General features: G+C 37.9%; 1 protein-coding gene across 5 annotated transcripts in view; it reads left to right on the top strand.

Moving 5' to 3' along the window:
- slc2a9l2 (solute carrier family 2 member 9, like 2) overlaps positions 1-16,723 on the top strand; it is a 105,794-nt gene that overhangs the window by 2,953 nt on the left and 86,118 nt on the right. For 2 of the 5 annotated variants that reach the window (XM_087179751.1, XM_023427853.2), the window contains exons 3-5: positions 4,027-4,106; positions 8,689-8,790; positions 15,682-15,842. In XM_087179751.1, the coding sequence (XP_087035877.1) occupies positions 4,044-4,106; positions 8,689-8,790; positions 15,682-15,842 (326 nt within the window). In that variant the 5' untranslated portion in view covers positions 4,027-4,043. Of the gene's footprint in view, positions 1-868; positions 985-4,026; positions 4,107-8,688; positions 8,791-15,681; positions 15,843-16,723 lie in introns of those variants that run through there. The other 3 variants (XM_087179753.1, XM_023427852.2, XM_087179752.1) reach the window with 3 other exon arrangements.

Below are 16,723 nucleotides of genomic sequence, written 5' to 3'. Positions count from 1 at the left end.
GCAGGAGAGTACAGTTTGGGCCACATCTGGCCTGTGACTAATTCTCTGTGGACTGTATTTACTCTAATGTGTTTGAAAGAGGTTTCATTCTTTCCATTAACCAGTCAAGCAGTTATCATATAATTGTTTTCTTGCTAATTGATGTTGTTCAGTAAAGGGGAGAAAATAGACGCCATTCACTTTTGAGTGAAAATAAAATAGAATAAAAACTATATTTATTTTTATAGTAAGCCATGACAGACTGAAACTTCATGGCAGAGGATCAGACAGAGTAATGCTGTCTTTCTCTCCTTTTGTTAATGTTGGGGATGCAATTGTCTTGTGTGACTCAACTTTATTGCAGTTGTCAATGAGCAAATAGTCTGTGGGCCCCATGCTTACGTTCGGTGTTTCATGTTTAACTGCCCCCTCTGGTGCGATAACCCAGTGAAACACTTGGGTGTGGTTGGGAAGTGTGCTTTATTGCACCTGTGACAACACTCAACAGCGATATCAGAGGCTCCTAGAGTGCATCTGTACATCACTGCAGCATGATGAGAGGTTAAACACACTGGGCTACTTTTTATATTACAACCGTCCCTATGCTCTGTGAGGACAAGTGCGTTTTTGCAAATGAATTTAATTTGATTAACTGCTGCCATAACGCCCTCATTAGTGTAACTGCTGATGTTAAATAAAATAGTGATTATGGCTGAGTCGACTGCTCAGGTGCCTCTTAAAGTGTTGCCTTGTTTTTCTCAGCAGAGCTATCAGCTGATACACGTGTAGTTGTTTTTTTTCACACACATTTTTTATCTATTTGTTCTCTTCTACAAAGTGCAGCGGACATCAGTTTGGCATGATCACATTAAAAAGAGAAATGGGGAGCAGGAGGGATGGACTCATCAAAGTTAATCATTTGTCAGTGTTACAATGACAGTCATGTCTAGGTAGCGCTGGGTCAGTAGCGTTCCTGTAAGCACTGGATACACAGCCTGCGCGTGGGTGAGTATCCCTGCAGTGATACTTCTCACTCAGTCTGGGAAACAATGTGGACAGAGGAGATTTTGGCTTTTATTTTTAACTTCCTCCTCTGTTCCATGGTTTGCTGGAATTGTACCAAGCAAATATCTTGGCTGTTAAAAGTGTGCAGACACTTCTTCCTCTTTCGACTGTTGTAATGGAAAGCTGTTTGCAAGATTGTTTAAAACATTTTTAAATGTATGTTTGTGTGAGTTACTGGAGCATAATGGTGAATTAACTGTCAACACGACTGCATTGTGTAACTATGGGATGAGTGGATGTTGTTTACCTTTAGGATAATACTAGACAGAAGTAGATACAGTAATAAGGTGATATATGGCTCATCAATGTTAATAATTATAATTAGTACCTACAACCATGTGTGATATTTGTGGTAGCATAAAGCTGAGGTTCAGTATATCGTGGGGCTGGGTAATATTTTCATATCATAGTGGGATTATATTGTATCATCATGTTATATGATTTTATCATTTTACAAGTTTCGATTGTCCAGTAATTAATCAATATGCATCGCATAAGAGTTTGATCTCTTGCAGTGCAAAGCTGCTGACTGCAGTGAACTGCTTTGGACATCAGTTTGATTACTTGACTGTGTATGTGATTTTGTATTTATATCATGATCTATAACAATATCAGAAAATAACCATGATCAAATCATCATAATGACTTCAACCATTTGTCTCAGTCCTTGTATGTTCACATACAAGAAGGATTTGAGTTATAGTTGGAAAAATGTAATTTTTGGTAATCATTTTTTAACTGCAGTATTTACTAACATTACTAAAGTAACCAGCCTCCATCATCAGACAGGAGCAATAACTAAGATTTAGTTGGTGTCTAGTGTTGTATTGATGCATTTTCGTTGTCTTGATAGATCTGTAAATCAGTTTTAGTGAGTGACGGATATTTTCCGTCTTGTGTTTGGAGTTTTATTGGTGGGATGACCCATGCTGTTGACATGGAAATCCCATGGGTTGTGCTGTTGAAGCACAACTTGAACTTGAGTCTTAAAGAGGCTTTAAAAGGTTTAAATGTGGACAGTTGGGTTATTCTGCAGCGCTGGTTTGAGACATTTTGATGCTTTGTTTTTGCTGTGACTCCAAGGAGACTATATTCTCCCTAAAGAGCATGCTTCAGATTTTTCAAAGCCAGCTTTCAAAAGCTAGATACAGTAGATGTTTCAAGGACATATTCCTTTAAGGAGGTGACTAAATACTGAAGTGATACAGTATTTGAGAGTTATGTTGTGCAGAGTCCTACACTCACTATTGTCGGAATGATAAATTACACGGAGAGGAATAAATTATTCAATTATTCAATAATTTGTTGAGCTCAACCCACAAATGACTTTGAAATAGCCTTTAGATCAATTTGTTTCTATGTGTTTGTTTCTCTGCTCCAGCCTCAGAGTGTCTGGCACAGTAAACAAGTCACACTGTGTGTATTCCCAGTGTGAGGATGGGGACTTTGCATCTAGAGGTGATCTTTAAAGCTACATTAGGGTCATGGTCTGATCACAGACATGAGAGGGAGGTATCCTAAAGTCAATATCCAGGCTTCCTGACAATCAGTGAACTCAGCTCTGCATGTTAGACAAACAAGCTCAGTACAGCTCACTCCTCTGACATGAATCAGCATCTTTTTTTTTTCTGCTGCAGGTAGTGAATACAAATACAGTGACTTTGAAGCACAACCAATTTTTTTAGGCTAATCATGTATTTAGTCTCATTGCTCATAAAATAGTTACAGTATAGGATTTTTATTGCACCAGTGTCTGTGGTACAGTTGTATACAATCTTAAATGTGACTAAAAACAGATTTAAAGAATTGGAGCCAGAGAGTTCCCCTCTGTAGTGATTTGAGTTTTCAAAGTTAAGGATGAACTTTCATGCTATTAAATTATTTAAATATTAAATTTGTCCATAGAGCTGTAATAGTGATTAGTATTTTTTGGCTAGATTAGGCCTTTATTTGATTGGACCAGTAGAAAACAGACAGAGAAAGAAGGTTTTTACTTAAAACCAAAGTAGTGGTTTACTCAAATAATTGAAGAAAGGGAGGGTTAGAATAGAACTTTTTGATCTGTCTCGTGTCTTATTATGAATTCACTCCACAGCTGTGATTTTTAATCCTGCTTGGCGGGACTCCTGGTGTCCTGCTGGTTTTCATTCGAGTCATCCAGTCAAGAGACTCATTTACAAATTGCAAGCAGACTGAATGCTGTTAAATGTAATTATGTGTGTGGTAGGAGAAGGAATCAGCAGTACTGCAGTAGGAGACACTGACTCCTATCAGTTCTATGGAAAATTCTTGCTTCTGGATCTTGTCTTGTTTGTTTACAATCAAAGCCAAAACCAACATATAAAAAGTATGGGTGTTAAGAATTGACTTGTAGCTTGATATACATGTGACAGTTCAATGCCCTGCACCAGCTGAGTTTGGTAGAAGCTCTGCCTATGGTATACATTCATATCTGTTTTGAGACACCCAGTATTCTTTCAATTTCCGACAGTTTTTCTCCAGTCCAGTGTTTTTGAGTGTTACTGTTCTCATAACCACTAGGTGGTAGTCTTTATTTGCTATATTTGCTTTTACACTTGGCCACCATGGTGGAATCCTATACTGTGGTGCAGTACAAATCCAGATCATTGTGTTAGTTTCTGTTGTTGAAAAACTGTTTAAAAATGCAATATTTCAAAGTGTAGTAAAGATACTGCTGGTAAGACTTCACTTAAAAGATTGTGCATGTTTGCAAACTGATTTGACTGTGTTGTCTTTGGCACTTGAAGTGTACTTTTTTACTTCCTAAACTTGTGAGCCCCTGTAATCCTGTCTTTACTTGTGCTAGTGTCCCTATTGCGTGCCAGCTCCTAGAGACACTGTCGTTTCAGCAGATGATTCACGCAGTAGTTTTCACTTCCCTCTTATTGTTGTGAAATGTGTCATGGCATATTATGGGTATTCTGTATGAACTACATTTCTGTAATGATCTTCTCATTTAAGGTTGCTGAAACTTTAAGATGGACAAACCACAGAAGGACAGTCCGGTTGACAACAAGATGACCGACTCTGGGAAGAAAAAGGTTAGTTTGATGGAGTCACTGACAACACAACAGCCATTCGTCTTTTCAGCTGAACAAATGACAATAGCTTTTTGTGATGTGTAACAATGTGATCAGTTTGACTATGTAAGTCACAACTGTCTGACATGTCATTGTTATTTGCCTCTTATGTCATAGATGAACCTGATCAGATGATAGTACTATATAGACAGGATGTATTTGTGACGACACTGCACTTCAGTAAATATGTGCATGACCTTTGTAATTTACACATGACACAGATTTCTTTGCTATTTCTTTGCTGTATTAAGTCCTGCTGCTGCGCTGACCTGGTGCTGAAACAGAGGCCCTCTCAGCTGTTTGAATCTGTGCTAAAATCACATCAAATTTGGATTCAAATATAAAGAAATAAAACTAATAAGAAACAAAACTGTAAAAGACCTCAGTGAAACTTGATTTTTGTTTTTGTAGTTATTTTTACTCTTTGTTTATAGTGACGTGAGATGCAGAGGCCTAGAGGGGCATTTTATATTGTTGCAGTCTTATACTAAGATAAAAAAATCCCTCATCAATCTACACTCAGTACCTCAAAGTGAAAGCTGAATTTTTTTGACATAAGTTTTCAGACCCTTTGCTGTGGCACTTGATATTTAGCTGAGGTTCCTCCCATTTCTCTTGATCATCTTTGAGATGTCTCTACACCAGAGAGCATAAAAGTGACCATAATTCCTAAATGTAAAAGCAAAACGTTTGTAATAACCACACTTAATACATTTACACATTTATTTGCAAAGATTTGTAAAATTCAGTTTTCATGTGTTTTAGCTTTCACTGTCATTATGGGGTATTGAGGGTTGACTGATGAGGAGGAAAGTTATTTTGCTTTTTATTTTAGCATAAGGCTGCAACATAACAAAATGTGAAAAAAATGAGTGGGTCTGAAGACCTTCTCAATGCACTGTACATTAACATTTCCATTTAAATCTATGTATTTATTAAACAGGTGTATATTCATGCCTATAAACCTATAATCATACCTGTATTCCTACTTGCCTACATCAGTAGGAGTGTCATGTAAGAAATATATGTGCGATATATTTCCTCTCTCTAAATGTTACTCGAAGGTGACAAATGTCACGAATATGTTATCTGAAAAATGAAAAGTATAAGTGGAGACATGAATAAATAATATAGTAAGCTAAATAATTTACTGGTAAATTGATTGCATAAATTTTCTTTTTTATCCCAAACAGTTAATAAATTAAACATGGATTTGTTGTGCCTTTTATCTTATGCTGGTTGTTTTTGTTTTTGTTGTTTTCTTTTTATAAACATAAATTATGTATCTATTTTACATTTTCCCTACACAACATTTCCTTATTTTTTTCAATTTTGCCTATATAAAAATGAGAGCTTGTCTAAAATCTGATCGTATTTTTATATCTCATGAGCTAACCACTGTATGCAGCAGACATTTGTCTTCTAGTTTCCCTATAAACTCAAAGAAAGTGAGATGTCTTACTAGGAAAATGGTTTGAAAAAATCCAATCCATGAAGACATACAGCAAATAGCCATAGGAAGATAAATGGGACAGTAAAACACAGTTGTATAAAATATATTTTATCAAGTGATAGGAGGTAAAGTAAAAGAAAATACAATTTTTATTGTGAGTTTTGAAATCACATTTATATACATATTTTACTATAATTACTATAATTACGGATAATCAAAGTTGTCTCAGTTTGTAATTGACAATGGTAGAATAATTCACAGCATCATTATTAGTCATAAAACAGTATCTATTTGTGCAGCTGGTTGCTTCCAACAAATTATTTACTGAGATTTGAGAATTTAAGAGCAGAATTTAAGCTCTTATTTAATTACCTCTTTCTAAACTTGAGAATATGTATTATTTGTTCAGGTAGTAATAAAGCATTTATAGAAGGCATAGCAACCCTGACCACAACCCGTGTGTCATATCCATTTGGCACCACTAATTGAAACAAAAGAAACTATTTCATCCTTTTCTTTTAGTGTCAAGAAAAGTGACTTTTTCCTTCTTAAATCTTAAACCTCTTAACTGGTATGGAGATGACCAAGGGTCACATGCTATGAGAAAAAAAAACATGTGAAGATCCATGTGCAGGGATTTCTTAACTGTGTGCAGAGATTGCAAAATGACAGAGCATGTGGGAGAGCACACTGGTGAAGCAGTCCATGTGCATGGATTCATAAACTTTAAAGGGAACAAAATATGTATTTTGACAACTCTTTGTCCTGTACATGTGAATTATTAAGCTAAACTGCACATGTGATATAATTTTAGGCAAATTGTACAAAAACCAAACAGGAAATTAAAAATGTTCTCTTTATAGTCTCAAAATGTCACCAATGGACAGTGTATGTCTGTCATTAAGGATTAAATAATATTTAGGTTAGAGGCCAGGAAGAGTATTGTGTGCATGAATCAAATTATTAACGGGAGTTGTGTAGTGTCTAATTTAAAGTCAGCTCTTACTGTCTTATTGTTATTGTACTATGTGCCACCTCTACAGTGTACTTTGTTAAGCTGTCAGTTTGTACAGAGTTCCACATCAGTGTTGTTGTGTTATTACCACGTGTCCTTCAAAAGACAGGAGAGGTTCCCTGGCTGCTCTTCTGGTGCTATATCTTAAACAGGCAAAAGATTGATGTTGTCGTACCATACAAACGCTTTGTGAAGTGAGGTGAAGTGAAGTGGCTGTTATCTATCAACCCATATCTATGAAGGGCTGGGTCCTGCAGAGCAAAAATGCCTCTGCATTTATTATTTATGTTTGGGTTCTAGCCACCTGATGCACATGATCGTGTCTTCGTCTAACTTCTGTAAGATCATGCTTGAACTGAGTATTGGGAGTCCATTATAATGCAAAACAAGTGTGGTAAAGGAGATGCTGCTGCCTAAGCCTGTTTATATGGTAACATATGCGAATGAGAAAGAAGGACTTTACTGGGGCAGAGCTCTACTGGGACACATAGTACAAGCCTATTATTATCAGTGAGCTATTGGCATGAAATAAATATATATGGGCAGATTTACCACAACTCCCACATAGCCCTACTTCCTAGGCGCTTACTTTTAGTGGGTTGCTTCCAACTTTACGAACTGTTAAAAATAAATACATGCACACTGATACAACAGCTTACCATGTTTTTAGCCATGTTTTTCCAGCTTTACATTCAGATCTGCTTAGCATCAAATGATCACATATTTTGGTGGAGAGGGTGACACTTTGAATGAACGGTACCTTCTTGTGCTTCACTTCACTACATTTTAGCAGCTCAACATTATGAGCTCCAAGACTTAACAATGCCTTCACCTTTTCCTGTAGCCTTAACTCCAGTCCACCATCCTTTCTCCCCTACTTCTAACACTAACCCTGTTATGTCTGGATGTCAAGTAGCCATGCCTTCAGGTCATTGCTCTGACCTGTGGTCTGTTGGTGTAAGGTTTAGCTTGATGCTGTGCATACAAAAGATATTTGTTTCTTCACTTAGCAGTGTTTGAGTGTTAATTGCTTCTAGACTTGGCTCAAATCAGTTTCAAGGAGGTGGTTTATCATTGCAGTCCAGATACTGCAAATCCCCTTTGAAATACAACCTCATCACTTGGTACAAGATATTGATATAATATTTACAAGTTATGGGAGCACGATCAATCATCATTTTGAATTTTTATCATGATTCAGATAAAACAAGATGGACTCTACAGCCATGCTCGCATCTCTTGAGGCTGTACTTAGTTACAGTGGTGGTTTGAGCTAAATGCTAACGTTGCTAAAATGTTCACAATGACAATGATAAAATACTGATTTTAAATGGGTGGAATGTTTACCACTGTGCGTGTTGCGTGTTACTTCATGCTAACATGAACTAACAAACACAAAATACATAGTAAACCTGAGGCTGATGGGAATATCATTAGTTTTTCAGCTATTTTATCATAAATCAAAGTGTTGAAAGCTTTTTGTTCTGCATTGCTCTTATGTACTATGGGGCTTAATTAACTGCTACTGAGGTTTGGCATTTTAGTCTTGTTATGATTTATTTTAGTACCTGAGCTACCTATTCACAGCATCCCTTTAATCTAATAATAGACCTATGTGTTTGCAATTCCATTCACTCTTTTGATATATCTGTTCCTTTAGTAGCATACAAATTTTAATGGCACTTAGTATACTGTACATTTTTGGTACACTGTTCATGCTCTACTACAAGACCTTGTGTAAGAGTTGCCTTTATCATTTTCCACCTTTGGTCTGTCTTTGCTCCTGCTCTCCCCACATGTCAAACAGAGCAAGCACACGCCATCATAAACTTTCCACTGTCTTGTCAGTGTTTGCTGTTTAAGTAGTGATAGACAAAGGGGCAAAGTGAAGGGAATAACCCAGTTTCCTGGCCTAGATTCCTGGACCTATATGAAATGTCCTCTGCTGAATTCCCTCGGTTTGGGTCTGACCTTGATGTTGATCAACAGTAATGTGACTGCCGCTGACAAGGCCTCTAACATATCTCTGTTTGTGTGACCGGTATGAACCTGTGTGTTCTGTTCTCTCTCAATAGCAGCCAGTCACAGCCTGTCTGTTGAGTGCAGCCTTCTTCGGCTCCCTGGGGTCATCTTTCCTTTACGGCTACAACCTCTCTGTGGTCAACGCTCCTGCTCTGGTGAGTCACACTGTTGGGCTGTCTTGTGAGGCTTCTTGTGGGGAACTACCACTGATTTCCCACATTTTGCTGGTTAGCACTAAAGGAAATCAATAAACATTCACTTAGATGGTGTTTCAGAAGCAGGTTTAAATAAAGTTATGAATTTAGTGCTGACAGAGACTGATTCATCCCCCATATTCAACTGATTGTCCAAAATGAACACAATCAGAGTTTGTAGGAAACGTCATAGTTGTGTTAAAACCATAGACTGTAAATAAAGATGGGCGTAGCCTCCCTGATGTCACCCATAGGTTTCTGTAGAGCGCTTTTGGAGCTCAGAGTGGGCAGCTTTGCTGTCGCCATATTGGCACTCCTTGACTTTGCCTAACTCCCGGCTAATCGAAAAATAGGCAAAGAGGTGGGATGCATGTGGAGCCGAGACCTCGTGCATGTGCTCACCCACCTGTGACTCAAAGCGGCACACCCTCAATTATGTCCAACTTTAAGCCTTAATAAAATTTAAATGGGTTATATAAAAAGTCACCCCCTGTACAATTGTCATGAAGGGGGAAATTAGCTACACAGACCAAAACATGACCAAAACATCTATGGGGATTAACTCGCTTTTGGAGCAAGCCTCAAGTGGCCATTCGAAGAACTGCTTTTTAGCACTTATGTGTTGGCTTCGGTTTACAGCTCCGGAGGTTGCTGCTTGGCCAAACCCCAGTACAGACCTTATTCAACACCACAAAGTGATCTGTTATTTGACAGGGCACAGTGTTTTTGCGCAATCTTCTGTTTGCCCTCCACATTGTTAAAAACATAGAAGAACAACTAACCTGACAGACAGATCTGAAAGTTCTGTTCATATTCTATAATTGGACGTGGATCAATAATTCTAACACTTTGTTGTTCAATAATACTTTCATCCTACATGCATACAAACACAGACGGGAACTTTTAATCTCAAAAGTGATATCATAATCACTTCCAAAAGTTTTTTTTTTTGTGCAAATACTGTAGCTGCTGGAGTTTGATTAACTTTCTCATTTTTTACTGTGACCTTATCTTTAGTCTCAGATGGAGGTAAATGTAATTAAAGTGACTGTGGGTTTACTGGGTGGATGTTGTTAATACAAGGCTTCCTGTCAGCAAAAAGAAAAGAAAGACCTCAGCGGGAAGACAATTATATGTATTTGATATTGCTTGGACTAGTCTAGTCTGAAAATCATCTTTGACTGGTGAAACTGAAATTGCAATTTTAAAAAGCCTGACACCACTTTTGGATGAGGAACAGCAATTTCAGAGGTCACACTTCTCATTCTGGCCCTCTGTTTGTTTAGAGGTAATTAGATGCTCCCACAGGTCATTTAATTAGTATTCAAGCATTATAACTCTTAGCTCTGCAGTTGCCAATACAAGTAAAGGTGATGATGCTGGAAATACAGAAAGTAGATGTCAGCTTCCATGAAAAATCATTTTGTGTAAAAACAAACAATAATTTCTTTTTAAATTAAAAAAGTAAATGTTAAGTATAAATATTATGATGTGATGTGTTTAACTTTTCTTCAAACATTTAAGACAGAAGTATTTCTCTAGAGTATCATCCTCATTACTCAATGTGCAACAATCAAAGATAAAGTTTAGAAAAAAACATCTACTGTCACATTACTTTCCCATTCAGCAAAACGCTCCTTAAAAATGATGTGATGTCTGAGGTCTTTGATGCAGGAAATTAATAAATATGGATCAGGGAGATCAGAAACTGCAAACTGTGTATTAGAGTGATACCAAAGTTTGCTTGTTTATCACTAGTAGTGTGATAATGTATTAAAGGTCCCATATTTTACACTTTTTATTACTTTTTATTTGAAGTTCTGATATCCATAAGAAGATATATTTTTGGTTTTATAAACCATCTTAATATAGCTTTACATCTCGTCTCCCAGGCTTCAAAAGGTCAGTGAGCCAATCAGAAGAGAGGGTCTGAGCCTCTCCACTGGGCTTGTGGCATGGCTGAGGGCGGTGACTGCTTTGCAAAAAGTTATGGAAATCCTGAAGACTCGTTTTAAGGCACAGTTTCTGAATACAGGCTGTGTGCATTTATCTGTGGACTGAGCACTTTGATACTTTCACAGTATTAATATAGAACCTAGACCTGCTTTGTAATCAAAAAAGGCATGGAAATCTACCTTTATACAACCTTTAATGATGTACATTTTGTCTGAAATGTTGCTCAGAACTGATTGCTGCACAGAGATGAGTGGCATCACCTTTTTCCGACTGAACCCCGACCAATTCAAACAGTGAAAACAAGAAAAATCTGGAAAAAATCTACAAAATAACCAAAGCTGTTCTAACTTTCAGAAAATGTTATGTTCATCACTCACAGTAAGAAGCTGATTGAAGCAGTGAAATGGTTCCTGCACAGGCTCACACAGGAGTCATTGCTATGTCGTATGTGTCTTAGAATACCCCTACAGGACGTCCCCACATTTTCAACCCAATTTGACTCATACTGGAATAAGAGTGGACCAAGAGTGGTAGGGAGGTCACAGTGTTAGGCTCTCACAGCCTCAAATGACGGACAATAGGTTTTCAGGGAAAAAGTCACTGTATGATTCTTCCTAAATATGTGACACTGGAACAATTTACTGATTCACTGAGGTAGAAATGGTGTCATGTCATGTTTGAGCTATTGCCACGCTCTATTTGTTGCTTGTTCTCACAGTAACATCATCTGCTGCACTGAGAGCGGATTATGTGTGAAACATCCTTGGCTTACAACTTGTTATCATGTCAGCTGCCTTCATGTGCTGGATTAGACACACTGATGCAAAAAAAAGAAAAAAAACTTTACAGTTCCTTCACTTGAACTGTGAGAGAACAATTCTTTTGATTAGGGCTCGTGTGTACGAGTTGAGCAAACTAGACAACAGATTGTTAGTCATAATTGCTGAGGGGAATTCGGTGGGAAAGGCATTGATGAAAGGGAAAGAGAGGAAACCTGGCGTCTCTGACCTGTGAGTGTAATTGGTAATTGTGAGATCTCCAGGATCACTACTGATTTGCTCCAATGCTGTGCCACTATTTACAGTAAGGAGGAGAGAACCACACATTCTCTCATTACTGTACAGCCCATCATATACTATTTGTCCTCAACCCATCACCAGCACCGGGTGAATGACATATTCATAAAAGTTGCCATCTATTAAGAATCAGAATCATAAAGAACCAATACATGAGTAGCACCTCAGTGCTATATGTCCTCAGCATCATCACTAAGAATGTCCCTTTTCTTATATTATTTCTGATAAGGGGCCAATGATCAACTCTTAATTTAGCAAAAACACAATCATTTCTGTTCCGTTGCACATGCTGTAGCAGTGCCCAACTGGTTTAGGGGATCACTGTGTCTAAACACTGAATGTGGGTGACCTCTCAGATGTCCCCCAAATTTCTCAGTAACAACCTTCTTACAGAATTAACAGGTAGAGCTTCACAAAACTGTAATTGCTCAACCTGCCTGATACCTCAATCACCAGCGCTGTTGGGTTTTTAATAAAAATCTTAGCTCTGCATACTCTGATGATCTTCTTTTCACGCGAGGTTTTATTAGACACTAAAACAGGCAGGTATTATTTGTGCTTAAAGAGGTGAATCTTGCACTGCACCATCCCACCTGGTCATACCATCAGAAAACCAGCATTAATTTGTTCTATGTGCTATCAATACATGGGGATAAGGAAGTTTAGGACTTAAACTTTGACACAGAATGCAATCAAGCATAAAGTTTTAAGAAGCATCATGCATGGTACCTTTTAAATGGTCAAGCTTAAGCTTGTTTTTTCTCTTTTCTACAAATTGTTTGCACAAAATTCACTAATTCCCTAATCTACAGCGAAGGAATTGCGAGTTATTTCTTATTAATGCAGTAGTGTCCTTGTCCTGTCAAGTTCCCGTTCCCCCTTCTGTGCGTCTGCTGATGCAGATAATTCTCCAGCCTGTGTATGTTGAGCTGTTGCTTGTTGTTTATCCTCCTTCATAGCTTCTGCTCACCAGGAACACGAGCTGATCATTAAGATGGCACTGACGCCTCTCCACCGCTGCAGGGGTCCACCGCGACTCCTCCCGTTTTTACAAAATTCGTATAAAATAAAGCAACGAGCCGCTTTCCTTTTATGTTTGCCAACTGCTGCAGAATGTAAAGTTCATTAAGGAACTGACTGTAAACTCCCAACCCATTCTCAGATGTAAATGAATGACAGAAAAATGCCACATCACAGAAAAAGCAGACACTTACACATTGAGCCATTAAGTGCCACTAGTTACACTAAGTACAGGGGTTGCGCTTGGTTTTGGTCAGTGGTCTGGTTTCTCTAATGTCATGCAAATGAGAAACCTGGTGTCCGTAATCGGGGTTGGGGATTACAGAAATCCGATTAACCTGGCTGGTCTTCTCTTTGGCAAAGCCATTTTCTTGGCCTTAACCAGGTTTCTAATCAGCTTTCTCACATGTGCCTGACTTCATACAGAGAAAGTATCGCTGTGACAGCAGTGCAGTGGGATGGAAAGAAAAGATCATTACAAAGAAGAGATACAGCTTGGTATTGAAAGACTGCATTCACACCTAGTCTCTTTGTGCGTCCCGGGTGGATCAGATAGCTATCCATTCTCAAAAACGCTAAGTCTTTAATTCATGCTAAATGCATCCAAGCAGATTTAAGGTGGATTTAAATCTGATTGTTCAAATCTCTGTAGGCGGTTTGAGACTCACTCTAGCCAGATGTTTAAAAGGTGTAAATGCATCTGAGGCACATACATAATATTTACGACTCCTGTCACTATATCACTAAGCAGTCTGTGGAAATGGCCTCTCACTGTCTGATTTTCTTAATACAGCCACTGTCCTCTGTCCTGGTGATAACGGCAGCTAAAGTTAAGTTCAATGCTTCAGGTGATTCTTACACACACGAAAACAGACGTCCTCAGCTGCTGTAGCGTTCAGCTGATCTCTGGTCAGTTCAACCAGTGAATGATCTGTATGGCTGAGGGAGTGGCGTGAGTTAGAGCCCAAGAAGACAAACACATTTTTGTCTTGCTTGTAGTTCATAAATAAGGTTCATTAATGTGTTTGCGTTAGGTTATGGATAGTTAGATTTGATGTCACAATGAAAAACAATTCATTTATTTTTTCAAGACAAAAAGATAAATGATTGTACAATCAACATGTTTTTCTTTCAATTAAGGCAGTAAAATACAAAAAGCAGGCATGCATACTGTAATTCAGTGTATTTCTTTCTTGCATTCATTTCAGCATTTTAAATCTTCCATTCAAAGTAAGGCCTGAGAAGGGTAAGAAAATGTGATTATTAAGTAGCAGTGGATCTATAACAGGTTACGACAGGGCATATAAGTACATTTAAACCAATTTCCTGCTTAACCTGATTTGTCTGAGTAAACTGGTTTTGTATTGTTTATTTGTTTAGAAGAAATGATGGCAGTAGAGGTCAAGAGTGAATATTTGTAGATGTGGAGGAAATGTTAGGTGAACATATTACTAACTGAGCTTGGTGTGTGTTTGTGGGGAGTGATGACGTCAGATCCTTGGTGTGAGATGGCTGAGCTGTAATGAGAATAGGGTGGGTGATGAAAAACCTTTAGAAACCAGTGGGACCTATGACCCCCTCTTTTGTTTCTCCCCAAAAAAGGAATGAGGTATAGTCTTTTCAGAGCACTGTAGTCACATCAGTGTGACATGAACGTTCACTTTTCAGTATGATGCAAAACAAACTCGGCACTCGCAACTATTCTGCCTGTTGTGTTCAAGGACAGCCGTATCACTCCTGATTCATAGTAGACAAAGAAAATTACTTTGCTACAAGTGCCAGCTCTTCTTTCAGGTCTGTTTTCAGCTCTATCAGGAGTATGTCAAACATAGTCACCACTGTGCATCAGCCTATTATGACTACTTTTATATTTTCATTTCATAACTGAGCTGCCAGCAAAGATAAGACAGCAAGTCTCAAATGAAAAATGCAAGACTAAAAAAAAGAAAACAAAAGAAAACAACAACAAAAAAAAAACTACAAGGTCTTTTATTGTGAATGCTTTTGAACTGACACACTCATCCATAAGGACACCTCAATCAAATCTTGAGTGCTTTGAGACACTTGTTGGTAATTTCAAACACTCTATTCATTGACTCATTGTAGCATGTGCTTCAATCAATTCATTTTCTTAGTGCAGTCACTCACCTCCATCTCTAGTTTCCTCCAGACATGATGTTTAGAATTGAGGCCAAGCAGTTCAGTCTAGGTTTCGAGGGTTCAATCCAGTGATTCTTGTTTCTCACAGTCTGAGAATCCTTCATGTGCTGTTTTCACGGACATGAGGCTTCAATCAGGGCCAAAAGAAGTGAAGAGGTCTGAAAAATTTCCAAATGCACTGTAACAATGATACTGCAACATGATTTGATAATGATTTATTTCATATTTTCTTTAATGTTTTTGAATCATTAGAGTACATTTTGAGCTGTGTACATTTTCACAGGCAGAGGGATTGCTGTATGTCCCCAGTGCATTAACACATTAAAACAAACATTATAAATTGGTAAATCATGCTGCATTTCTGTAGTAAACGAGTTCCTCACTTTTCTTTCTTTTTAATAGTTAGCCTACAACTAGGCAAATAATTTAGATTAGTTTGGGTCATAAATGTGATACACTTATACATATGTATTAGTATATTATTATTTACATAACAGGTTTTGAGGTTTTGAATTTTCATAGTTACTTTTACATTTGAATTTAAAGTTTAACGGAAAATGCAAAACATGTAAGTGTTTAACTCTCAAAAACATGATACATTTGAAACGTGCCTGTCCCCCATGCCTCTCTTGTATTGCAGTACATTAAAGCTTTCTACAATAAGACATGGCTTGAGAGATATGGGGAGCCCATCGGAGCAGAGACAGCCACCCTCCTCTGGTCCATCACAGTGTCCATATTTGCTATTGGAGGCCTTCTCGGAGCACTGTCCGTCTCCTTTATCATCAAAGTACTTGGAAGGTGAGTTGCCTCACATGTGCTCATAATAATAACATGTATCACGGCAGTGTAGTGGTCCTGGACCGATAGGATGAATTGAGAATGGTGGATTCGGCCAGAAAACTTTGGGCTTCACAAAGGCTTTCAGATTAAACGAAGCGGACTCACTTTTAGCTGGTGCACATAACAATGGTGATGCTGCTATGGCTCAGCTTCAGTTCACAGGGTTGGATCCAAATGTGTAAGAATAAAGGACCTTTCTACGAAAAACTGAGTCATCATTCTACAGCATTCCGACATGGGCCAAAGTACTGCAGCTAAAACAGTGATGAGAAACAAAGAGGATTAAGAGAGGACAATATAATCACTTTACTTTCATTGTAAGTGAGTTCAGAATACAGAAAGAAATATCTGTAACAAACAGCATGAAACTGTTTGACCAGAAAATGATGAATTATATTTATCAATCAATAATTTTCATCTCTTGATTTGGCAGCAGAAACAATTTTACATTTTGAAATGATCTGGAAGTGCGATATTAAAAAAAAATTTAAATTAAAAAAAATTATCAAGGTTCATCTTGAGGTGTACATTATGAAGTAATCCATTACTTTATTTAGTATTCACTCTAAAGCCGGAGTCGGCAAATAGAGGTCCATGGGCCAAATTGGCCCTCATGGTCTGGCTTGTCTAGACTTATTAATTAGGAGGAAGGACTGCAATTTTTCATTTTTGCTCCTCCACCTTTTCTGGCTTGGTTCAAACATCCCAGGATATGACATACTATATATGACAGATCTATTTACTGCCTGGCTGAAGGTACAATGCTCCCACTTTTAGAGCTTTCTTCTCCTTTTTCTTTGTCTGGCTCTTGGTTCTCACTTTCTTTTATTACCCTCTAA

The sequence above is a fragment of the Seriola lalandi genome, unplaced genomic scaffold (assembly GCF_002814215.2).
Source record: "Seriola lalandi dorsalis isolate HSWRI2012SDOR001 ecotype SW California unplaced genomic scaffold, Sedor1 jcf7180002054864, whole genome shotgun sequence".
NCBI lineage: Eukaryota > Metazoa > Chordata > Actinopteri > Carangiformes > Carangidae > Seriola > Seriola lalandi.
This window is presented reverse-complemented; position numbering and strand designations above follow the sequence as displayed.